The following is a 26,978-nucleotide window of genomic DNA, read 5'->3' as shown; positions in this document are numbered from 1 at the left end:
ACCCTCTACGAGTGGGCACTGGAGCAGACACACAGCAGAGAGCACCCCTCACAGACACCTACCACTGCCAGATCCCCTCCGCGTCCCCTGGACTTTCAAGGTAGGTCACTTTTAATAACTTCGTTTATGTGGCTGTTTCTTACGCTGTAGCGCCAATCGCAAACCTGCTATGGACTTCGCAGCGCTACACAAGAATATGTTCACAGGTTAACGCAGGCAGAAATGTGGGCGCACTTTACTCACTGCAGTAAGGAAGGAGCTGCGAGTCCCACTGCTCGAGGTTCAAACGTGCAACACTGTATCGAGGCGCTCACCAGCTATGCAGCGCGGCAAACATTCTCGAACGATGTTTCAAAGCGCAACGTGTAGCAATGTGCAGAATAAAGCATGGATACAATTATATTAACTCCTTAAGTAGCGCACAGCACGAACTGAAAAGGCATTAATAATAGGCATACTCGCTTTATCTATAATTGAAGGATGAAATGCTGAGTCTCCCACGAAACACGTAGGCAGCACCCAGGCCTCTGTAGGAGCTGAGTTTGTGGGATGCCATCCTGTCAGACACTACAGTTGACTGTTCTCAACAATAGCGCTGCAGCAAGCTATTCCAGTGCAACAAGAAGAACAAGTCAGGTCCCGGTCCGGCAGCCAATCATAGCGCGGCCCGGGGAATAACGTCACAGGGGTGTCCCGGGCCGGCAGCCAATCACAGCGCGGCCCAGGACAAAGGGGCGGGACTTAAAAAAAGTCAGAGAAACGCCCCCGAATCGCGTTTTCAGGGGAAAGCGTGATTGAGAGCCTCTGTCTCCCAATGGCTAGCCTCCATTTATGGAGCTAGCCAATGGAAGACAGAGGCGGAACCAAAGCCCCATATGTAGGATCATGAGATTTCGCCGTGGGCGGAGCAACTGCTACCCAGTTGCAACGCCCAGGGCGAAACCTAAAAAGGGGAGGGAATATATACAACCCGATCTGACATTTGGAGGTGGAAAGAACATTAAGTCAATGGTGAATAATCTCTAGCTGGGGACAAGGCCCTCTGTTTTCATTTCTGTATACTCCTAAGTATGGTGACCAACTGTAAATGCTGTAATAAACCTATGTGTCTGCTGCTTCGTTCCATGGGCATGTATTACTGCCTTTTTTAAACTGAGTAACCTGAAAATTAAAATAAACATAAAAAAAGAAAAAAATAATTAAGACAGAAAGGTACTAATTTTGCTGACCGTGGAAGGATAAAAGACTGAGTAGACCACTGTGATTTTAACCTGTAACCATATTGTCATAAACAGATCGCTACAGTGAATGAATTAGTCCACACTTAATTTTTACTACCCATGTACACACTAATCATCATTCCTCTACCTATTTACTTCCATACCTCTACAGCAATCATCCATTTGCACAATCATCCATCCATGCAATCATTAATTATCTTCCCACCTCTCATCATCAACATACTCATCCATCATCAGTACTACAGACCACAGATCTAATGCCAAAAAGGTTGGCACAGAAATCTAATAATAACTGGCTACCACTAAGGAGAAAAAAATGACATGAGCATTGGTTTATTTCCATAGCACACATTACCATCTAGTATCCATATTCATTCCATCGAGGATATTTAAAGAAAACAAGACAAGCTGAAAATGTTTGAGAGCAGATATATAAAGATACAGAAAGGGTATGCTTATATATTGCATTGTTTAATAGAAGTTACATCAGAGAATATGTACAGTTGAAATAAACATGCCACCCTCAAACTCCAACTAAGTTTGTAAACCATGCAGTCACGATCCCATCAGAAGCGCTGCTGGAAGATTACAAGAATAAAATACCCTAAGTGTTCCCTTTAGACCCCTAACTAAAAATTCCCTTTTTTGTGCAACAATATGTGCAAAAAAGCAGTTTTCACAACGTTAATCAATTCAAAATTAAAAACAATGATAAACGGAAGGCATTTCAGCAGCTATGGCCTACTTCACTGTAGAGCAGGGATTGATGTACAAAAGGTAAAGTCAGTGCCCTCCCCTATTCTGAGCTGAGATTCCCTCTCAAACAGCGTAGAACTGTAATCAACACAACATAGTCAGTTTCATCTGTCGGAGTGAAGTTTAGACAAATGTGTTGAGGTATGGGTGAGAAAGCAAGATGCACTTCAGTGCTATGCGATTAGAAGTTTATAAACTGAGAAGCATTCATAAAAGCATGGGCCAGATTACAGGACGGCTGGTACAATGTACATTTTGGCGTGGACATTTGCACCTACAAGCCAGTACAAAAATATATAATATGAATGACTGTTGCAAAAGTTCAATTTTCACACTTATCAGTTGGTGCAAATGCAATCTCTGCATTGGTTAGTTGCTGCAAAACTGTACTGCATTGGTGCAAATTTGTGTAATTTGGCCCATTGCATCTAAAAAATTAAGGTTAGTGTGTGAGCTGGTTGCCATCAGACAAGCCTTTCTCTTCTGGAGTGTTTGAGCGAACAGCCCAGTTCTGCTATTTAGCCTGGTGGCCATAGACTAAAAGTGTGTTGCTAATAGTTGTGAAGTTAACTGAATTATTACTGTACATACAAGCAACTTTTTTATGCAAGGTCTTTGGGCTGTGGCGTGGGATGGAGAAAAATGCTTGAGCACAAGCAGAATCATGTGGATGTTATGGATTAAAACTTCTGTCTTTACAGTTTCTCAAAATGATACACTAATAGAAAAGGACAATCTGGTGCTAAAGTACATAGGAAATTGATTTACCTTTCATTACAATACAACGCTGTCAAGTTACTTTTTTTTTTTTTAAAGACATAGGACTTAGTATTCACATGTTTTTTTTAAGCCGACAACAGAAACCAGTACTCGAATTAAGAAGTGTTTTTACAAAATGATTTGTAGTTTTTGATATATGTAGAAGAAGCAACTGTTCTGAAGCATTTTATCATATATGATGTCCTACAAATTTTGAAAAATTGAGGTGATGTCTGAATCTACTCAAGACTTTATAACTCTTAACCTTTGGCAACGGCATGGTGGGTAAAACTCTCTGTTTAGGTGGACACTCAATTCTTTTTGACCCAAGTATGACTTCTTTTCCTTTCAGTCTTGTATAAAGCACACTGGATGAACACTAATTTAAGTGTGTTGGCATAATAAGCCAGACCTCATTTTTTAGGTGTGGCGTTGTCCAAGACTTTTAGATTTTACTAAAACTAGATATATATACAATATATATTTATTTATAGGGGCTTTCAGTCGGCCCTCTTCCTTCATTGGTCTGCTGTTATGTCATTCACATTTTGATTCCACCCACTACAGACATTAGCTAACTTCACTATGAGCTAATTTCACTAGGAGTGAAGGCTTCTGCTCTCTTGCAAAAGCATATCCACACACAAAATAGTTCCCTTCTGTGCCAAGTACTACAACAACAATGCAAACTCTTCGAGAACATAACATATATTTGCTTTTAGTCAAGGTGTTTTCATTCCAGCATGGCTCTGCAGATCCCCAACAAAAATCTTTAAAAAATACAAGTCAAAAAATTAAATAACAAAAAACGCATTGACAAACCCAAAAAGCTGGCAACCTACATCAGACATATTGGCTTAGCCAATGCTTGCTATACGAGCGCTTTGCTCTGCTGCACTCTTCACCCAGCTGCAACACTATTTGGCAGCATGCTTTTGAGATAGCTCAATGGGCCGAACATTTATTTACTGAACACGGTAAAAGCCAAAAGGTCACGAGTTCAAGTCACCTTGCCAACTTATCCTTCTACTCTCCTGAAGGGTCTGTAAAATAGACTATATAATAACTGTGGTAATCTGTTATTTACAGCACATGACAAATAAGCGCTTAATATATAAAAAAAATACTTTGCCGACTGCTGTTGCAGAAAAAAGGGTAAAGAAGGGAGGTTGGAGGGTGAGTGGGTGCAAGTCCCCCGCAGGACAGGAGTCAGCCGTCAAAGGCAGGTGAGTTGAAAATTATTCAATAAGCTGTTAGTACACTAAAGGCACTTGAATCTACTTTACCCTATGGAGCTAACTTTCGAAGCGAACACTCTGATAACGGAGTTTGATAGGTATAGCCTATGCTATGCATAAACAAGTAAGAGGAGCAAACACTGACAAAGTCAATAGGTCTACCAATGCCTGCCTATCTTGTAAAATGTATTTTGGTGGAGCAGGTGGCCCATGGACTAAATGTTAAGTTTTTACAGATAACACAATGGCCAAACATAGCAATGACTGCTCAGCATATCAGTCATATGTGACACTGTTCTTACATTTTGGTGCTAGGTTATCACAATCTGAATCATATGATGGATATACCAGGCCATATTCTCAAAAAACGCACATTGTCATAGCAGTCTCTGGCACAGAAGTAAAGTACTTTTTGTGCTTCTTGTGTAAGAGCAGAATGAGATCACGCACAGTAAAGTTAGCCAATGGCTGAAGCGGACTGCCACATGCTCTATTTTATAGTGGGCAGACAAAATGTGAATGACAACATACCAATGAATAAAGCGGGCTGGCTGAAAATTACTGTAAGTATAATACATAATTTCAACACAAGCAAAAGGCCTTGCTTGATTGTCAGACCTTAAACTATCCAAACTTTTCCACAACGAGAACAGTTATAGCCACCTTATCCTATTTTTTCTCTCCAAAGTAGGAGTCGTAAGAGTAGGTGACAGCAATCACCGCACTGTGCTAGTTTTTTCCAGAAGACCTTAGTGAAGTGAGAGAGAAACCTACCGGATAGGTGGAATATATTCTATTGGCTTGTTACTTGAAGGTAGGCAGACCTGTGTAGGGACTGCTTGTGGTCACTCTTTACCTCTCCGCTTAGTAAGTATTCTGAATTTAGTATTTTAGACTAATGTACAACTGAAAAGCAAGTGCCTTTGATAGAGTAAAAACGATGACAGACACAACCTCTCATAGGCAGTCTCGTTTAGCAGACAAATTTCAGATACTGACAGAAGGGAGTTCATTATCGATTCTAATTAACATATTTAATGCTGATCACATTTGAGAAAAAGGTCATCCAAAGGGAAAACATGTTCTCTAATCGGCGAAGTGCATCTATTTTAGGAAGCTTTCAGGGGAACTTGATCAATTGTAGTGAGCTTTCCTAATGTGAACAGTTCAGGGAGATTTTTGGATCGATATCGTGGTCAGCAAAGCTAATAGTTAAGACTACTTGCTAAGTTTAGGGACACTTTGAAGATCAGCTCACTTCACACTGTTCATTTAACTATTTGCCAACTACCTCGTCTACGAGGCACATGGTATTAGTCAGTGACAGAGTCAGTGTTTTGCCCACGATAAGAAGATATCTTAGTATAGCAATGACCCGGGAGCATGCCAGTGGTGCAGTGCACAGAGACCAGGAGGAACTCCTTCCATGCCAAAGCATGAATGCATCTTAATATCGAGACTGAGCTATCACAGATCTGCTTGAAACTCACTGGAGTACAGCACACGCAGCAGCTTCCTTAAAATCCTCATTCCCATCTTAATTGGTCCAAACAGCCTTTTTAATCTCCAGCACAGAACAGGTGTCGGACAGCCTTTCAAGACGATGGCCCTTAATCAAGTTAATATTGACACCTCCATTGTGTATCCATAAGTTCTATTACAGCAGTCACTACAGTCCTCCTCACGGCTGAAAAGTAGAGGGTAGGTTCCAATAAACTGACTACAACGCCACAGTCCCCTTATAAATGATTTCTACCAGATGAGATCTGGGGACTCATCAATCGCATTTGCCCAGGCGGGGAATTCAGACTAATCGCTACTGCATGGCTCTCGCTATTATGGCCATAATTATCACGGATAACTGCCTTTTTTCAACATTAAAGCAAGGGGACTCGATGCTTTTCTTGACAGCAAAAAATGGTTACATTCATTAGTGATCTACTGAAGAGAGAGCAGTGTGGTCATGACTTCTGGCAAAAACAGACCAATAATAAGAAAAATGCAGACTTTTTGGGGTAAATTGGTGAATCATCATGATTTGCTTTTTTCACTCTTGTGCTATTATAGTGACTAAACGAACATGGTATCACATTTATGAATAATGCTATCAAAATTCTTGTAGTGTTGATGTGGAGTTTCTGTAGTGAGGACTCAGCCCTGGAATACATTCCCACTCTCCCTCGTGTGCTTTGCAAATGCTTAATATGAGGCAAAGGTAAAGTATGTCCACTAATTAACTGGTTGAGGAACCCAAACTGTTTCCGAGTGAGGATGAGCCACATGGATCCCGGAAATGAGTTATTTAATCTGATACAAATGTCTAATAAATGCCATCCTCTTTAAACCTATATTCCTAACGAACTCTGCCTCGAATCCCTTTTACTAAAAGCACTTTATATTATCACAGTGTGGTCTGCCCTTTAAACCCCTATGCCAAATGCACAATGCCTTTTTGCCGCTACAGCCAACGGTACTATGTTTTTCCGTAAGGTTTTCTTGCATATATACAAGAAGAAATGTGTGCCTTGTGAATGCAGCAGATGTGTGTCCCTTCAGAGTGTGGACAGAGACGCGCTGCTGATGTCATGCCTGGGCTCCGGGGTGGGGAGGATACATTACGGTAGGGTCACAGCATTAAAGACAGGACAGATTCGGTGCATTTTGCCGAAGGACTCTAATTCGGAACATCAGCACTTTGAACCCCCATTATATTTTCCACAGCCGCGCCTGTCAGCACGTTACTCTCTTTCGATTCTCATCAAACAGACAGACCTTGTGGCGTTGTCCGGGATTATCCGCGAGGTCTTGTTAACGTCGCCAGCAGCGAGACTGACCCGGTTATTCTTATGGCCTCCAAATACAGGAGCAGTTCTGACCCCCTCCCTGCACCCCCGTGTCTAGTGGAGCAGCGTCATCGAGGCCTAATGAACAAAGCCCCGGTTCAAACACACACTCCTGAAGGAGCCGTGAGTGAGCTCTAGCAAGACACTGGAGGGAACAAGCGAAGACTCCGGACACTGATTTCCTCTGGCTATGCAACATGCGGGGCCTAGAACTTAGAAGCTAGCTAGAAACGCAGGCCTGTGGATTTCACAGTCTCAGGAAAGCCATACTGCCCTTTAACCCCATACCTATAAAGTGAGAGAAACAGCAAAGTGCAGACGCTTTCACTTCTCATGGCAAGAGGGGAGTGTGAGGGATGGGATCGAAGTCAGGGTCTGTCTCCAGACCACCCCTCCAATTTCCCAGGGCGAGCACATTTATGTTTTAAAAGGTTTTCAAATTACACTGATTTGTATTTTTACATTTTTTTTATATAATCAAAAGGTCCCACTCAAACCGCAACAAAGGGCGACCCCGCCCAGAGATTGGGCGGGAGATTTTCAGGCCTCCGGCCTGTGCTGAACTTGAGACGCTGCTGTTCCTCTAGTCTAGGGTGACACCTACTCTGTCCACGGCGGGTTTCCATTCATTCACAGCGAAGACACGCCCACCTACCAAGCTTGGCATCTCCCTGAACTCGGACGAGAGGGGAGGAGGAGAAAACAAAATCATCAGCAGCAAAGAAAACCACCCTGCCCAGAAGCAACGCTATGACTGACAAATGCGATTATAAGTGGTGCTCGATGTCTGACTCCCCTCCCACTAATAAAAACTGGAAATGCCTGCGTGTTTTCCGGCATCAGGGCTGTCAACATCTGCTGCTGCTTGTCCCAAAAGAAAAAAAAACGCCTGCACAATTTTAAGCCGCTTTTGTTTTTTTACACGTACGGAACATTAGATTTGATGTATCTGGTGGGGAGTACTTCAGCGATCTTTGGCACCATGATATCTGCTACCGCTCATTATTATTTCATGTCTTCGCTGTAACTCATGATACATGAGCAACATTAGAAGGCAACGTGGAGAAGGGCAGACTCATCTCTCAGATGGATTAGGATTTCCACATGAAATTGTTCCTTAGCGTCTCACAAAACATAAGAAATCCGAAGGCGCAAGACAGAGAGGATTTGCCCACAGGTATTTCGTCCCCACAGAGCACACATTCTAACTACCGTAAAGAATAATGGAAAGGCAGGCACAAACTGAGCCACAGAAACAAGGGGGGCACAAGGGGCAGTGGGTTGAGGGACGGGGAGATGACGTTCAAATGAATGCTATCATTAATATCTTCAATCTCAGCGCCATTCTACTGCCTCTTCCAAATCTGTGCAAGCGAATAGAAGCAACTGCAATATTTGGCTTCAAAACTTGCAAAACCTATGAATGAAAGAAGCATCCTATCAACACTGAGCTCTTCTTTCATGTGTAATATTGTCAGAACTAGCCTTTTGAGAGGTCATATTTTCCAGTCAATCTATATATAACTCCTGCCATATTTCATAAAACAAACCCTTATTCAACCACCACCTGAATATACTTTGACACACCACTGAACAGTATGGCAACTCACCACTTACAACCTTGGCAACATTTTCCCAAATGTTGGCCTGCAGTCAGATTCATGAACACCATACAGTGCATCCAAGAATACAAAAATACGCAAGAAGACCAAAGTCCATCCAGGCACATGTGGGGTGCTCTGGGAGCCTTTGCAGTGGACAAAGGCTGGGTACGGTCAAGCGTTTCCCAGTCTATGATCGCAAAGCATGTTGTTGCCATTGTATGCTCTAACTGTTGATGAGGCTTCGAAGCTGCTTGGCCACTGTGTCAATCAGCTTTTGTTTGTCACGCTCATTCTTTCGAAACTGTGCAAAAACGGTGTTCTTTCGGCTCGTCTCTTTCATCCTAGGAGTAAAAAAAAAAGTCATTTTAAAATTAAATGTTCTCTAGAATCAGATGAAATCAAAGCAAATTGACCAGTTCCTAGAACATACACCTCACATGCTCATGCATCTCACAACCGACGTCATGATTGTCATACCATGTGCCATTCTTAAGAATTTACATTCATGGACAGAGAGTTGAGACCATGACAACGCAGAGCAAATGAAGTAATTGCAAAATAATCCAGCCAAACAAAAGTAACAAGTTTCAGACCACTTTTAGAGATGGTCAGAAAATAGTAAACTTTATTATAATTTTGGGAACCCCTACAGCCTATGACTTGCATTATGTTGTATCAATCAATCAACCTGATTGATTAGGTGGAGTCAAGGAAAGCCCTGAGGATGGCATGCTTAGGTTTCTGTAAGCTCATCTACACTGAGAATCCTAACAAACAACCCGATATGCTGCCAAGACTTAAAGACAGGCAAGCCAGAATTGACCGGAATGTGCAGGAGCGTAACCATGAATACCAGCCATAAGAGCATGCACTGGCTCCTGATGCATGCAAGAACGATGCTCAAATGTCCATGCACAAGACCTACTGAGCAAGAACCAGAACAGAGGCAGGATCCAGCCCCACCCTATGGGCGGAATATGTTCTTGCACTCAGCAACTGCAGGGGTCTTCAAACTGATGATATATGGAGGCAGGACACTGACAGGCCACACTATGGTTGGCTCTGAAGAGAATTCTGAGGTCAGCACACAACTACATCCAGTTCAAGTAAAGCCTGAAAACCGATTTGTTCCAGATCACTCCAAATTCAACTCCTTGCAAACAGGGGTTCGTTCGACTGAAGAATATCTGATCAAAAATCCACTTCTTCGATTGAACTGAACACCTCACACTTCCTCGTAAATTATCATACAGTGAGCAAGTAGCAGAAGGCTAGTATCATTATGCAAAGAAAGAGATTCAGTTAACTGCACAACGATAACGGTTTACCACTAAGGACCATTGATGAGATTAAGTAACGTCAATTCGCCAACTACAGTAACACAATTATCTCAAAGTAAAAATGTAAGGTTCAAGAAGGGAAACTGGTAGGTGGAGTATCGGATTGATGTGTATATAGATTCTGTTCTTAACAGGATATTAGGATGATCTCTAGGTAAAGGAAATAACTTGTAATTTCTCCTTAGAGAAGACCCTGGTTTCAGTTGTGCTTGCTTAGTGGTCTGGAGGTAATTTAGGTGTCTGTGTAGATCAGGATGATTTTGTCATACATTCTCATAATCTTGTGGCACTGCTGCGTAGGGGACTGATTTGCCCACAGTGTAGTGTGCATTGGAAATTACTAATTAGACCTTGTGAACTGTATTAGAAGTAGGTGAACTTCTTTCCATTGACTGACTTTCTTTCTTGATACATCAATGAGTAACAAGTGAAATGCAAAAATGGATGGATTAGTTCTAAAATGAAACTGCACTTGCACCAGCTCAACAAAGGGGTTCTGATGGGAAGATCAAGTAACTAGTCCACGAGCCAGTAATTAACTCCGCCACTCCTGCTACCTACCTACCAGTCGTTCCTCACCTCTCTTTATGGGAAGCTCATCTTAAGTCCCAATGGAGGGATTATCACCATGGAATTCACAATCTAGGCAGCCCACACTAAGGGTATAGTTATTTCTTTACTGACTACTTACAAAATAAGTAAGTACCTGAAAAGCAGTTTCAATGAGGGGAATTTAAACACCGAGGCCTTCCTTCACATTTGTGATATCTTTAAGTGCAAAATCAATGCGGTCATCACAACTTCAGGATATACCAATGACAAAGCAAGAGGTATTCAAAAGTCCAACCTTGCCCTACACTAGATGTTCTAGATCGCACTGTGTGTTTGCTTTAAGAGTCCTGCTAGGGAATCAGCCTTTGTTAAAGTTTAAAGAATGCAAATATTTATGTGAAATGTTATTTGAATTAATCATGCTTACTACATAAGCAGTGTGTGCGAGAATCTGTTTTGTTGAGATGTAAGTAAAATTATATTTAGAACAAGTTACTCAGAGGACTCATTACTCCAGACTAAGAGAATTTCCTCCTGGTAAAAGCAGAAAGAACAGCACATGCAGAAACGTCCTTGAAAGTATGGTGGCACCTATTCAAGAGAACAAGGGTCATGTTTTCCTCCAACTTTTTATTAACATTGGTTCTTTTTCTGTGCATTAATAACAGCCAGTGCTAACACCCCTGCTTAGCCTGCGCATCTCCTTAGCGGGTGTACTTCAGACCATGAACTCATTGTTAGTGTATAAGGTTTCCTTGTACTAAAGCTCTGGCAGTCAAGTTCATGGAGGCAGCAGCAATGGGGGCACTACCATGATGGCCAGAATACAAAATGTATCACCAGCCTATCCAAAAGCACACATCATTGCATTTTTTGATCCACTGAGAAAGTTATTATTTACAAATCGGGAGAACAATCAAGAGGAAGTGGATGTGGCCTAACAGCTACAGTGGTCAACCTCAAAGCTGGGGAACCGGGTTAGAAGCTCAGCAGCGATGCTCAACATCCTGGGATTCTGCGCAAATCTGATAAGAATCAGAATTTGGTGCCTACCAAAAAAGAAAAAGGAATGTGTCTGTCTGTAACATAACTGGTGCTCAGAAAAGCGCTGTAATGCCTTCGGTTCGAGTTCACTGTATAGAGAATTCTTAAAAAAAAAATGTTTTAATTTGTTAACGGACTCCAACACTTTCAAGCAGTTTCTCTCATAAATCTTATTTAGGGACTTAGCCATATAAGGTCTAAAATCGAGTGTGTTTGTTCAAAGGTAAAAGCACGTTTTTAGGAAAAAAGTTTATTTGCCATGATTGTGTAAAGTTAGGAATTTTTGGCAAAAATTAGAATGACAAATCTTTAAAAATCTAGCTATCTAAAAAGCCTGGTTGATGTATAATTAAAAGCTGTCCTTCATGACGATGTATTGAATACCCTGAGAAAAATCTTTAAAAAAAAATTGGGTGGACAACAAATGGTAAGTAAAAATCCAGGGTACTTGTATGTGTTTTCCCATGGCAGGGAGTTCTCTGGGCTTCATGCCTAGTGTAAAGGGAGACCGAGAGCAGATACTTCATGGATTTTCCGAGTGTGGATGTTCACGTTCCTTTCCTCTAGGCTCTATTTTGACCTTTTCGTGAGGTTATTTTATTTTCTTTCCCAAAAATTTAATAAGTTACCCAGTTCTGCATGACAGCTAGAGGGGCCCAGCTCTAAGCTTGTCACTATCCATACTGATCATCGGGACTCTTGGTGCTGCCTTCAATCAATCAATCAATCAATCATGCCATTTGTATAGCGCACTACTCACCCGGGAGGGTCTCAAGGCGCTTGGGGGGAGGGGTATGCTACTGCTCGAACAGCCAGGTCTTGAGTTGTTTCCTGAAGGCAAGATGGTCCTGGGTCAGCCGAAGGTGGATGGGGAGGGAGTTCCAATTCTTGGCAGCCGGGTAAGAGAAGGATCTTCTTCCGGCAGTGGCTCTTCTGATGCGTGGTACGGCTGCGAGGGCGAGGCTGGGGGACCGTAGCTGGCGGGTGGCCGTGTAGAAGGTCAGGCGGTCGTTGAGGTACTTGGGGCCCAGGTCGTGGAGAGACTTGTGTGCGTGGGTGAGGAGCCGGAGCATGATCCTCTTGTCGACGGGGAGCCAGTGCAGGTTCCTCAGGTGGCTGGAGATGTGGCTGCGTCAGGGGACATCCAGGATGAGTCGGGCGGAGGCGTTCTGGATGCGCTGGAGTCTTTTCTGTAGCTTGGCTGTGGTTCCGGCGTAGAGGGCGTTTCCGTAGTCCAGTCGGCTGGTGACGAGTGCCTGGGTGACAGTCTTCCTGGTCTCGGTCGGGATCCAGCGGAAGATCTTGCGAAGCATACGCAGGGTGTTGAAGCACGATGAGGAGACGGCGTTGACTTGTCTGGTCATCGAGAGGGAGGGGTCCAGGATGAAGCCCAGGTTGCGTGCGTGGTCGGTTGGCTTGGGTGCGGTGCCCAGGGCTGGGGGCCACCAGGAGTCGTCCCAGGCGGAGGGCGAAGAACCCAGGATGAGGACTTCCGTCTTGCCCGAGTTCAGTTTCAGGCGGCTGTCCTTCATCCACTCGGCGACGTCTTTCATCCCTTCGTGTAGGCAGGTTCTGGCGGTGTCGGGGTCTCTGGTGAGGGAGAGGATCAGCTGGGTGTCGTCGGCGTAAGAGATGATGTTGAGGTTGTGCTGGCGTGCGATGGCTGCGAGAGGTTTCATGTAGATGTTGAAGAGGGTGGGGCTGAGTGAAGGCCTTGAATCCCTCCTTGCTTTTAAAAGAATTTTTTTTGGGGGGGGGGTTTCTGATGACAAATCCCACACCCTCTTAAGTGATCTAACAATGCCATGATTAATTCAGAACTCATGGTAACTGCGATTGCACAGTTTTACCATGCAAGGAGCCACGGAACCCACTTGACTTCGAGCAATTCTATTCTTTCAGCGCAGGACAACCGACACACTGGCACGGAAACACAATTAATACAAAACAGCATATTAACTGCGATTCCCTAGACTTATTGCACTAAATTCCTTTCGGCTACTACTACTCCCTGCATATCCAATAACTGGTTAAACATTTTTGAGTTTTTGAGTCCCTACAACTAATCCTGTTACACTCGCTTTATAACAACTCTCCTCTATTAATTACTAGACAATATACAACTCCATGCATTACTCAGAGAGGACTCGGCTTCATTTTTTTCCTGTTGCATACATTTACCACAAATCTGCTCCATGCAATTACTGCATTTCCTTTTCATGCAAATTATCCTCCAATTCTTTTCCATGCACTTTTGCTACAGATATTGATAGAGCACAGGGGGCCACAACACGAGAAATCTTGTCATAATGCACTTAAAAAAATAGCACACTGTAGCAAATGAACATACATGTGATCTACAACAAAATGTTTTCACCTAGAACTATGTTCTGTTATGTTATGTTATGTTATGTTAATTTTGTCTTTTATAGCGCACGGCTACTTGAACAGAGTGTCCCGGCGCTTTATTGACAACCTGAGAAAGACAAACACAACACAGAGATAAAAAAGACAGAACCAGCAAAATAAAAGAGGGGAATCTAACGGGCAAAGAGCCAGGTTTTAAGGCACTTCCTGAAGGTCAGCAAATTAGAAGTGCTACGTAATGCCAAAGGCAAAGCGTTCCAAAGCTGTGGAGCCCGCAGCCTAAAAGAACGGCCTCCGATGCGGGCCTTCTTCACTCGAGGAACCGCAGCGAGGAACAACGATTCAGATCTCAGAGATCGTGCCGGATGGTAGAAAGCAAGCCTCCTTTGAAGATATTTAGCCCCCGAGGCGTAAAGAGCCTTATGTGCCAGGGTCAGGGCCTTGAAGTCTATCCGCTTTCGGATAGGCAGCCAATGGAGAGACTGCAAGAGGCCGGAGACTCTGGCTCGCCTATGAAGGCCAAAAATGGCTCGCGCGGCCGTGTTCTGGACCACCTGCAGCCGCTCTAGAAGATATTCCGGCAGACCAAGGTATAGGACGTTGGAATAGTCCAATCTTGAGCCAATTAAGGCCTGTACCGTAGTCCTCCTATGGTCCTCAGAAAGCAGAGGAAGAAACTTCCGAAGCATCCTGAGGAGGCCAAAACAGGTGCCCGTAAGGGCCAGGATCTGAGATCTTAAAGTCAGACCATTGTCAAACTTGATCCCCAAGTTCTTAGCCACCTGAGACGAGCGAGTTGGAGGAGACATATCAGCGGGCCACCATTCCTGCCAGTCTGGATCGGATTGGCAGCCGAAGAAGAGTATCTCAGATTTATCTGAGTTGCACCTGAGGCTGTTCAGCTGGAACCATTTAAAAACAGCCCCAAGGCACTCACGGACACTCTCTCCATCAAAATCATCTCCTTTCCCGCAGGTAAAGAGGAGCTGGGTATCGTCAGCATGGGATACGATCTGGGCCCCAAAAGACTCGGCCAGTGATATACTCAATAAAAATTCTAAACCTAAAGCAACGATCATGTGTTGGAACATATTACAATATAGGGTAATGTACTAACTGATGGACAACTCAACGCAGGTGAGAGGAAATGTAAAGTATATCATGCTTTTAACACAAAATCTGTGGACTGTGTCTGGTGTGAGAGCTAGCATGGGTTTAGTAATGTTTCATTAGAATATATCTCAAAATGGTTTTTATAACAAAGTTAGTGTGACAACTCAAATCTGACAGTAAGTACTTACACTCTTGATACCCTGTAAAACAAAGTAGTGATTAGAGAAAAGATAACCATAAGAAAAACATTACAACCTACAAATATTCAATTGGCAAAACCATTGGTAATAAAGAGTCTGCAAAGCAATGTTGGGTAATACCGGAACCCTACATTGAAAATATTAACCACAAGGTGCATATTAGTGATGATATCCATGAAAACCCCACTCTTCAGAAGTCTTGTTTTTGAAGCCCTTGTATAATACTGGAGATCAGAGCATTTACCACACAATGTTCACGTCTTACAATTAGGATATTAATAATCTCTAAATGTTTATCAAAAAATATGTTAAAGGTTTTCCTATTTTGTATGCGAAACTTCATGTGCAAAAATGGTTTCAAGCGGTTAGAACAAAAATCCAGGTTTAGATATGTTTCATTGGACTAACAAAGAATCGTATGCTAAAACTGTGTAATGTGTAAACATGCAAAATTACTAAAGAAATCTTCATGACACAAATATGACTTTTGGAAGCTCAAGCATTGCGCCATATTACCTTATTGTTTTTGGTTAGAGCAAGACAAGGTACTAAGACCTCTGCTTTATTGATTCATGGGATATACTATAATGGCATTTATGACTTTAGGGAGAAAAAATGCCTTACAACTTAGTCAAATCTTTGGCATGTGCAGGTAAAATAGCTTTCATCTAAAATGCTAGGGGTATAGTTGCAGTTCACAATCAAACAGTTTAGGCGGTGTTCAAAATAATAGTGCACCCTATTATGACTGTGTTGTAGACAGCTTGCACAATACTAATAAACCACTATGGCTATTAATAGGTAAAGCAGGTTATTGGTTGTATACCCACACCGAGGGCTAGTGAACAGAAAATAACATTCATAGACATTTAAAATGCATAGTGAAAAACAATACTTCATGGTCTATTTTTATGATTGAAGATTGATGCATCTCCCGAGTACAGCAGCTTGCCAGTTGGTAGAACTTATTTTATTCATTTTCCTTTGTCATACGAAGTTTCTTTTCATCACTGCACCAATGGGAACAGTCCAGCCCGAACTGCCAGGTCGGTCCTCCCCGGACTGCAAACAAGGATCCTAGGACCGGTTTCGGGGTAACACCCCTCATCAGCCACGTTAGCTTGAATCCAGTGGCAAAGTGAGCAAGGGACCCACGTTTGGGCATACCCGTCCCACCCCGGTGACAAAAGCAAAGAGAACAATTGATGGACAGAATGCAGAACAAAGTCATACATTCGCTCAAGTACAGAGATCTGGGCCTAAATCTGTCGTTTTTTTGCTCCCTAGGCCATTCCAGTTTGAACCCATTCATATGCCTGTCCGCAACTGGGGAAAACTCCTACACCCTAATCTACCCCACTAAACTCTCCAAAACCGCCGCTAAATCATTCAAGCATGCCACCTGAAAAAGACACCCTGAGACGCTGATGTCCGACCTCCGCTACAGCGCTGACATCGGCACAGTCATTAATGCCCTCATCTTCTATTCTCGAAGAATCGGCTCCTGGCGCAAAACCCTTGTGCACCTTCTCAATATTCGCTTAACCAGGAACATTCCTTATGGCACCAAGCTCACAATTCTCCCCTACCTTGCAAGCTGACCTCACCATCACCCTCTATAAAAACGGCATCGTTCTAATCCAAGCCTCTACCAATAACCTCAACAAATTCGCAGACCTTTTCCCCCTCTTCAGAAATCATGTCCACAACTCTGTTTGGGTAACTAACACCCGCTCCAATGACCCGCCGTCCTACCAGCCTAACATACCTAGCCACACACATACCAATGACCCGCCATCCTACCAGCCTAACATACCTAACCACCCACATACCAACCTCCGAGGGCCACTTTCTCTGGTCATCCTATCCCCCCCAACACGTCTCCTGCCCCTGGCTACAGAATATCCCCTACACCTTTGATCTCCTCCCACCTAGCGCCACCCACTGTCGGGGAGTCTGATACAACTAAGATTTCCTCCAATGCCATTTTGATTTTCCTGGGTGACTTCAGACTGCACTGGAATGACACCAAAGATCCCCATGTCAATGCCATCAAAGACCTCATAACTGACCAAGCCCTAACTCAAGCCTGCTCTCTATCAACTCACTCTAAAGGGGCCATCCATGACTGGATCATTTCTAAGGAATCCTCAGTCAAGCTTATCTCCATAGACCCTTGTGACTGGTCTGACCATCACTCCATCTCTTTCACTTTAACCGGGACCCACAAGACAAAGACGTCGCAACCAGTAATTCCCAAACGCTGGACCAGAGACACCAAGAACCTTGACCTTATGAAACTAGAGGCTCGCTACAAATCTGAACTCCCACCCCCCCTCGCACATTTCCTTGGTCAGCGACCTCAATGAACATTATGTTTCATCTATCTTAAACATTCTGGACGGCCTTGCCCCTCTAAAACTAAAAAGAACACAAATCAAGGACAGAAACCCCTGGTTCACTAGCTCCCTCAACATGGAGACAAGATCCCTACAGCAATCGGAAAGACTCTGGAGACAACACCCCTCAGCAACGCATCTAAAACTTCTCTGCCAGGCGAGAAATGCCTTCAACAAGCACATCCTCAATTCCTAAAAAGAACACTTCAGATCGGAATTGGGGAACGCCAAGAATAGACCGGCCGCTCACTTGCTCCTTCTTGGCTGGAACCCTAACTGAGGAAAGCTGTCTGCTGCCCACGGAGGAATCTACGGTCTACAGGGGTTTATTTGGCAGGTCGCGCTGCTGGTGGGAGCAGTTCCGCAATCGGCGGGTACTCTGCAAGCTCCTAGCGTGCGCTTGACCGAGTAAAAAACTACCGCTGACCATACCGGGGGACTGCGAGGACCAGCAGTCTCTAGCCCTCACAGCTGGTGCCTCTTCCCCCGGCGGCCACGCCCCCTCATCAGCAACTATTTACTTTTCGCGACACCCGCTGCGCGGGTGCCGCTCACTTGCTCCTTCTTGGATGGAACCTTAACTGAGGAAAGCTGTCTGCTACCCACGGAGGAATCTACGGTCTACAGGGGCTTATTTGGCAGGTCGCGCTGCTGGTGGGAGCAGTTCCGCAATCGGCGGGTACTCTGCAAGCTCCTAGCGTGCGCTTGACCGAGTAAAAAACTACCGCTGACCATACCGGGGGACTGCGAGGACCAGCAGTCTCTAGCCCTCACAGCTGGTGCCTCTTCCCCCGGCGGCCACGCCTCCCCAGCACGACACAAGAACCAGTACAGTCACTCCCGCAGCGCGGGACGCAGCGCGGGGCGAAGCCCGGGCAAAGGGCGGGCCCGTTTAAGCCCGTTCAGGCCTGTGCAAGACTGGACTGGGCCACATTATTTCTGGTTGGTTTTTTATTACCCTGCTATTACTGCTGTAACACTATTACAATTTAATATCCCTGAACTGCTTTTCTTAATTCCACCGACAGTAGTGAGGCATTAGCTCACGTTAACATGTCTCCTAGAAATACTAGAAACACTGTCAAAAAGCAGGCCCTGGCCGCTGCCGAGGTCATCGGTCCGATAGACCAATTTATAACTAAGGCCAACGTTGCCATCGAGCAGGGTATTATTCTACTGAATCGTCGAGTCTCCCAGGACCTGGCTATTGCGAGACGTTCTTCTATGGGCCTACTGGCCACCGCAGTAACTCCTCAACGTCCAGCAGAGTTACCCTTGCCAGTGACAGTGCATGCAGAGGTACACACTGTCCCTAGTATGGTAGACCTCTCGGCAACTTTGAATTTGTCAGAATCTCAACTATCACTTGAAAAATCCCCACTTATATTTGCTACGCACAATGCCCCTGATCCCTCCCCAGCCAAAAACAGGGGTATACGTGAAGGTGCCATTCCCAAAAGAAGGTCTAAACGAAGGAAAACTGCTAACTTGCAGCACATTGCTACCTTTCCATCTATGACTACCCCTAAAACCCCTTTTACCACGCATCTCCCTTCCCAACCCACTAATTTTGTTTTAACTCCCCATCAACCACTCTCTCCTGCGCTAGAACCTGCAACGATTCTTTCTGTTGACAACCTAAATCTTAGCAGCTCTAGTAGCCACGATAGTGACAGTAGCCTGGATGATAATGGTAATTTAATTACCAATAGCTGTGGTAATGATAGCCTATTGCTCAACAAAATAGGTGAACTATTCAAGTCATATTTAAACCCCATCGAAAAGGCACTGCACCAGGTCCAATCTCAATTAGCCCAATTAACCCATTTGTCCTCAGCTCTTGATTTAAGTAAGGGTAGTACAAAAAATCCCAATTTAGCTCAAGGGAAACCCCTCCCAAATAACACCAAAACCAGCAAGCCCAGCTTGGCAAAAACGACTCTACCCAACATTACCACTAACCAAAAGGCCCCGCAAAAACTTATTCAAAAACAATCATCATCAGCTCAGCTTAAGCCCCAAGCCCCATCTAAGCTACTGAAGCCTTCACTACCCCAATCTTTGACTAACCCAAATGATCAGCTGCCCAATCAACAAAAATCCCTTCCTCTGCCTTCCCTTCCCACTCCGGCCCCTGCTCTCCCGAAGCAACAATCGGTCGGATTTAACAACGTCCCGAGGAACCGAAAGAGAGGGGGCCGTCCCGTACATCTTCCACCTGAGGCATCCCCCTATGTGGTAATCATGACAGGTGTCCCGGAACTCCCCCCCAATCAAGACGAGCCAATTTGGTCACTAAAAAATAAAGTTATATACTGGTTGTCCAATAATAGACCTCTACCAACTTTTATGGACAACAGAGTTACCACCGTCCGCAGAGTGCCATGGCTAGGCACTGTGCCCAAAAACATCCAGGGCGACTGCATCATAGTGAACTTTGACAACCCTAACACGGTTGAGCACATCTGCTCCTGGGGTGACCGTACTTCCGTTGAAGGGATAGCCACCCACAACCTGTCTTACTTCTACCCCCCGGCTCCTCGTCACAACACCGGTCCCCCCTGGAGTTGGACGAGAGTGGGCAATTGGGATGGGAACAGAGACCATGGTCACTGGGCAGGTTACGGCTTTTCCAACTCTGCCTCTGGTCATTTTTCCAACTGGAGAGGACCACCATTATCCAACAGATACGAATGTTTGGACATGGTTGATTGACCATCAGTCCCCTCCGTCAATACCCAAGATATTACTGGAACCCAAGATATTACTGGAACCCAGACCCCCACTACTTATTCTTCCAGTAAAAATTGGGTGGCAACGTCCACACAATTCTTCCCGCCCGGTGCTGGCAATGAGTCTCTTACTCCCCTGCCAAAGTTATCCTCACATTTGCCATCTTCACAGGTTTGTGCCCTTAGCTCTGCTCTTCTTATTCCTTCTGAGGAATCACACAAAAGACTACAAAATAGTTCATCTTCAACACCTTGTCTACCTAATAACATTGCCTCTCCCCTTATCCCGTCCCCTCATACTTGTGATTCAATACCCCCTGTTAACCTGCTGACCTTATACCCTCCTTTACCTTTAACCAGGGATCTTTCAATCATGTATTGGAACATAGCGGGCCTTAGATCCAAAATACATCTTCAGTCTTGGATCGACCTGGTTAACAGTCATGACATCGTCTGTCTCCAGGAAACCTGGGCCATCGAGCCGATTCATATCCAGGGCTTTAAAACCTTTCATATGTCTGCTATTCCATCTGTTCAAGGAAGACACAAGGGTGGCCTGGCTATCTACGTTTCCAATCAAATTCCATTCACCATGACTGAAATATCCCACCGGGCCCCAATTTTTCAAATCCTTAAGTTACTAACTGACAATAGTTCTGTTTATTATGTAATTAACATGTATAACAATGTGCCACCTGTTGACTGTGTAAAGTCATTGACGGAAATTATTTTATTTCTGCAGGATCAGAAAGATAAAAATGCACAGTCACAATGTTATTTTGTGTGGGGTGGGGACTTTAATGTTCACCTATGTAGTAACTACAATAATGGTTTATGCGGCCTTTTAGATGAGCATGACTCCCCCATTACCCACTTCACTCATTCTAGCCTAGGGTCAGCTTTTAATGCCTGTTTATTCTCACTGGAACTCGAATTTGCGAATGAACTTGTGACACCTGCTGTCGACTTTCAGCCAACATTGTTGTCTACGATCGACTTTATTCTGTGCTCGCAGATTCTAGGAACCAGATTGAAAAACTTTTTCATTGACACAGATCCTACTAGTGACCATTTTCCCAACAGCATTACCATTACTCTTACTCCTGCTCCCTTATCCCGTACTAAGACCAGCCTCCTAACACAGCAATCCCTTGAGATGGGTAGAACTAACGGCTATACAGTAAAGTGGTCTAAGATCAACCCCAAAGAGGTCACTGAAAGGGTCATCCAACAATCCCTTCCTCAAATATACACCTGTCTAGAGGAGACCTCATCCCCTCAGCTGATCCTGTCTAGTTTTGCCAAGATCCTAGTAACCATGCGGCAGGAGCTTACCCGCCACCACAATAAGAAGGAAGATAAAGACAGTCGGGGGTGGTTTGATTCAGATTGTCGTAGGGCCCATAGTGCACTCAAGCGAGCCCTTCATAGCCAAGACAGGGATACAGCCCTAATCTCATTTTTAAGAAGACAATATAAATTGGCCCTAAAAACCCGCAAACGGGAAATAAAAAACAACCTTTGGGCCCAACTCCATGAGAGCACAAAATCAAAGGACAGTACGCTATTTTGGCGAACAATCAAGTCCCCATTCTTGGCAGATGACGCCGCCTCCTCTCACTTAGACGTGGCGGTACCTGCCGAAAAATGGGTAACCCATTTTTCACAGATATTTGGGGATCCGACATCAACTGCCGACGATATTACACCTGGGGAGGCCCTTACCATCAGTGATAACATCTACCCAATTGACATTCACTTTGACCTTGGAGACGTGAATACAGCACTAACGTCCTCCAAGACCGGGAAAGCTCCCGGCCCTGATGGGGTCCCATTAGACATCTTTGTGAATAATCTTGAACTATGGTCCCCAATAGTCACACAAGTCATGTCCGCAGTCTCTCAAGTCGGTTTAATTGATTCCTGGTCTACCTCTGTGCTTCTCCCTATTTTTAAAAAGGGAGACCGAGATAACCCAGCTTGCTACCGACCAATTTCCCTCTTGAACTCGCTGGGTAAGGTCGCTGGGAGACTCCTCCTGGAACGCCTCCAGGATTGGGCAAAGGAGAATAAGATCATCACAGACCTCCAGTTTGGGTTCCAAGAGGGACTGGGCACGGTAGAACAGGCTCTTAATCTCACTTTACTTATGGGGAAATACGCTTGGGCTAAAGGCGGCAATCTTTACCTGGTCTATGTGGATCTAAGTTCCGCATTTGACTGCGTAATCCACTCCAAGCTATGGGAGATCCTAAGTAAACTGGGAGTAGATCCCCCAATCCTGAAGTTTCTCCGAGAGCTTTACTCGGACGCCAAAGCCTGTGTGAGGTACGGTATCAACGGAGAGCTAACGGACTCATTTGGAATTACAAAAGGAGTTAGACAGGGGTGTGTCCTTGCTCCATTCTTATTTAACATCTACACTAACGGGTTGGAACAAGCGATGTTGATAGGGAACAAGGACCTCCCCTGCATAAATGCCCGCCCGATTCCGGCATTGCTTTATGCCGATGACTCGGTAATCTTAGCAAGGACACCTAATCAGCTCCAGTTGCAACTTGACAAGTATTGCCATTACATGCTTTCTCTTGGTCTTAAAGTCAACAAATCCAAGACTTTCGTCATGTATGTTGGCAAGAAAGCCCAGAAATGTAAACCTATCTACATCGAGAACATCAGGTTAGAAAGCGCTAGGAACTATCCGTATTTAGGAATCCTTATTGACCCTCAAATGACATGGAAACCTGCTATATCTAGCAGGAAACTGCAGCTCCAGCGCACAACATCAGCACTGACCTCATTCTCAAGGAAGCTGGGCAAGCCCGCTCCCGCAGTATTACTACAAATTTATCAAGCCAAGTGTACGAGCGTGGCAACCTACGGAGCAGGTGTATGGGGCTATGCGCCTGTCAACGAGCTCCAAGTAACTGAAAACGATTTTTTGAAATACGTTTTAGCTCTCCCCCGAAGCGCCTCCAATTACGGTAGCCATATAGAGCTCGGTTGGGACTACCTATCTCACATCATAAGGTACCAACCGATTCTCCTTTGGCACCGTATATGGACCAAGGAGCAATGTCTCCTAACCCGGTCGCTAATAACAGACTGTCTGACTCTGACCCATTGGAAAAAGATTCCTTGGCTATTGTACGTCTTCAAATTTCTGAAAGACTTGAACTGTCTAGAGTTTTTTACTAATCCTACGTCACTCATGACCATATCAAGAAAGTCTTTAAAGAACTTATGTGTCTCGCATTTGAGTGATTTACGTTTGTGCTCTGAAATTAGCAAACAGTCGACTATCCATCTAATGACGATCCAATCCTTATATGGCCTGCAACCGTATCTGTCTTTTTATTTGTCTAATTATGATAGATATGTTTTAACCCGATTTAGATTTAATTCTTTTTATCGTCTTGTGTCATTTCCCGTGCCCTCTGACTGGTCGCGCGAATTGATCAAATGTCCCTGTGACGATTGTTCCCCTCAGTCTACACTACATGTAATTTTATTCTGTATCTTTTATGAAATTCCACGCAAACGTTGGTTGGTCCCTTTGCTTAGATTATTAGGACTGAGAAGATGTAGACCTGCCCTTCTGGCATTACAATGCCTAGACTCCCCTTTTGTTGCAAAAACAGTCGCTTATTATTTAAAAGCTTGTATGAAAATCCGCACTCAACTTGCGGACTCTGCACAGTAAATATTTATTTTTGTGCTGTTGTCATTTTTTTTTCGGGTATCAACGTAAAGTCGACTCATTTTATGCTTAAACCGATGTTTTATTGTACATAGCAGCAACTCCTATATAAAAATATAATGTTGTAAATAATTGTATACGTACTTTATGATTCATATCTGTACTTTTATGATTGTAAATTCAATCGAATAAAGTTACTTTGATTTGATTTGACCTCGCAAGCTCTTTGAACTGGTCAAACTCCAATCTAATAAACTGGCTAAAACACCGAAAGAATTCCCAAAATCTCTAATATCGTCAGAGGAATTCTTCTCTTTCTTCGCTGATAAAACCACGGCATTAGGAATTGAACTCAGTACCGCCACTTACTCCCAGCCCCCTCCTGACCTGCCCCCTTTTTCTGCACCACCCCTATGGCCCCACCTAAAAACCAAGCCAGCTGGACTGACTTTGAATTCTATAACGAAGATTCCATCTCCAAAATCCTTTCTACCTTAAACCCAAATAACCACTTTATTGACCCACTACCCTCGAACTTCTTCGCTGCCGCCTCACAATCCATTGTTCCCTGTTGGACTGCAATAATCAATGCCTCTCTCCAGAAGGGTTCGATTCCGGATCCTTTGAAAGCCGGCCAAGTCCTCCCTATTCTGAAAAAACCTTCACTGGATTCAGCCTCCCCAGACAATTTCATACCCATCTCCAATATCCCGCTGCTAGCCAAAGTATTGGAGAAGTGTGTACAACAACAACTAAGTCAGCACATCAACAACTTCCACCTACTTGACTACTTCCTATCAGGATTCAGACCAGGGCACAGCACTGAAACTACTATGCTCCACATTGTGGATGATGCCCCTCAAGCCCAAGACCAAGGCAAAACCTGCCTTCTAATCCTCCTTGATCTATCCTCCGCCTTCGACACGGTCAATCATGAAAACCTACTTGAAATTCTCAAACTCAGGATGGGTCTAGATGGCGTGGTGCTAGAATGGTTCAGGTCCTTCCTCCACAACCGCTCCCAGAGATTCCTGATCAACGGCAATCTATCTGCACCCCCCGGTCACGGGTGGAGTCCCCCAAGGGTCAACCCTGTCCCCAACTCTCTTTAATCAGAGCCACTCACCGAAAGGTCTTCGTACCGCCAACAGTGGAGTGGTGTGGCTCACTGGTTAGAGGCGGCAGACCCGGAAGCAGAGAACGGCCCGAAACCAGGGTTCAATTCCCGACGCGGCAGGGTCCAGGGTCAGCGGACTCGATAATTCTCGCTTCGATGCCTACTCTAACCAGGGATCACACTCGGCAACTCTGGGCATTAGCTTGTCTCATCTCTACAACGGCCCCCCACATTCGCCGGGGATGCCTGGTTTCACCTTGGAGATACCCGGTAAGGACCATCTCACAAGGATAGCCAGGACGGGTTCCCCAGCGGTCTACAGCGCCAGGACGCCTCAGGGCAGCAGTGCGCTTTACAAGACACATACATTACATTACATTACATCTCCTACCATATGTATGCGGACGATACCCAAATTTACATCAATACCTCTTCGCTCGAGGAGATCCTCTCCCTGAATGAGACCCTGAAACTGACTGTCCAATGGCTTGCCAATAACCAACTCAAACTTAACGCAAAGAAAACTGAATTTCTCCTAATCTCCCCTTCAAAAGCCAATCCGGAGATTCAGATGTGGATCAAGGCCATCACAGCCCTGAACTGCCCGCCGACTGTTGTGGACTCTGCCAAATCCCTGGGCATAATCCTCGACTGTAACCTGAACATGCAAGATCACATTAACTCAATGGCTAAAACTGCCAGATTCCACCTGAGCTACCTTTGGAAGCTGAACCTTTCATAGATGCTCCAGACTTAAAAATGGCAGTACAAGCACTAGTCATCTCTAGGCTGGAATATGGTTGTTCCACCCTTACAGGATTACCCATGATCTCCTTAGCACCCCTAAAAGCCTGTCTCAACCCGGCTGCAAGACTACTCACAGGTACCAAAATAATTACTAAAAGGGGGTGGTGATGGACAGAGTATCTGAGTTAATCAGAACACTCCTACCCAGTCAACAGATCAGGGCTTGATCCATCACCGTTTTTTAGCTCACTGCACCATCCCAGTTCAGAACCTGGCTATATGCAAATTAGTCCGTCCCTGGCCCAGTGCATCATGGGAACAGGGCAGACCAAACTACCAAGCCAATTCTTCACTGGAAAGGAAACAAGCTTCCGGGGACCGGTTTCTGGCATTACAGCCGTCTTCGGCCCGGCTTGCTTGAATCCTGATGGTGCAATGAGCAAGGGACTCATGTCTGAGCATACCCTTCCACACTCATGGTGGCAAAATAATTACAAAAAGGGGGTGGTGATGGACAGAGTATCTGAGTTAATCAGAACACTCCTACCCAGTCAACAGATCAGGGCTTGATCCATCACCGTTTTTTAGCTCACTGCACCATCCCAGTTCAGAACCTGGCTATATGCAAATTAGTCCCTTGCTCATTGCACCATCAGGATTCAAGCAAGCCGGGCCGAAGACGGCTGTAATGCCAGAAACCGGTCCCCGGAAGCTTATTTCCTTCCCAGTGTAAGAATTGGCTTTTGTAGTCTGGTCTGCCCTGTTCCCATGATGCACTGGGCCAGGGACAGACTAATTTGCATACAGCCAGGTTCTGAAACTGGGATGGTTCAATGAGCTAAAAAACGGTGTTGGATCTAGCCCTGATCTCTTGACTGGGTGAGAGTACTCTGCTTAATTCAGAGACTCTGTCCATCACCACCCCTTGTTGTAAATAATTTTGTCCACCCTAAGCGTGGAAGGGTATACTCAGATGTGAGTCCCTTGCTCATTGCACCATCAGGATTCAAGTAAGCCGGGCCGAAGACGGCTGTAATGCCAGAAACCGGTCCCCGGAAGCTTGTTTCCTTCCCAGTGTAAGAATTGGCTTTTGTAGTCTGGTCTGCCCTGTTCCCATGATGCACTGGGCCAGGGACAGACTAATTTGCATACAGCCAGGTTCTGAAACTGGGATGGTGCAATGAGCTAAAAAACGGTGTTGGATCTAGCCCTGATCTCTTGACTGG

At 44.7% G+C, this 26,978-nt stretch overlaps 1 protein-coding gene across 2 annotated transcripts in view; it reads right to left on the bottom strand.

The window, feature by feature from the left end:
• Positions 1–1,654: 1,654 nt before the first annotated feature.
• EXOC6B (exocyst complex component 6B) overlaps positions 1,655–26,978 on the bottom strand; it is a 1,580,787-nt gene continuing 1,555,463 nt past the window's right edge. For both annotated transcript variants that reach the window (XM_078674493.1, XM_078674492.1), the window contains one exon: positions 1,655–8,782. In XM_078674493.1, coding sequence (XP_078530619.1) covers positions 8,665–8,782 — 118 coding nt within the window. In that variant the 3' untranslated portion in view covers positions 1,655–8,664. The remainder of the gene's footprint in view (positions 8,783–26,978) is intronic.

Source organism: Lissotriton helveticus, chromosome 2_1 (genome assembly GCF_964261635.1).
Source record: "Lissotriton helveticus chromosome 2_1, aLisHel1.1, whole genome shotgun sequence".
Classification (NCBI taxonomy): Eukaryota; Metazoa; Chordata; class Amphibia; order Caudata; family Salamandridae; genus Lissotriton; species Lissotriton helveticus.
Note: the sequence above shows the minus strand (reverse complement) of the source record. Positions and strands in the feature narration are given on the sequence as shown.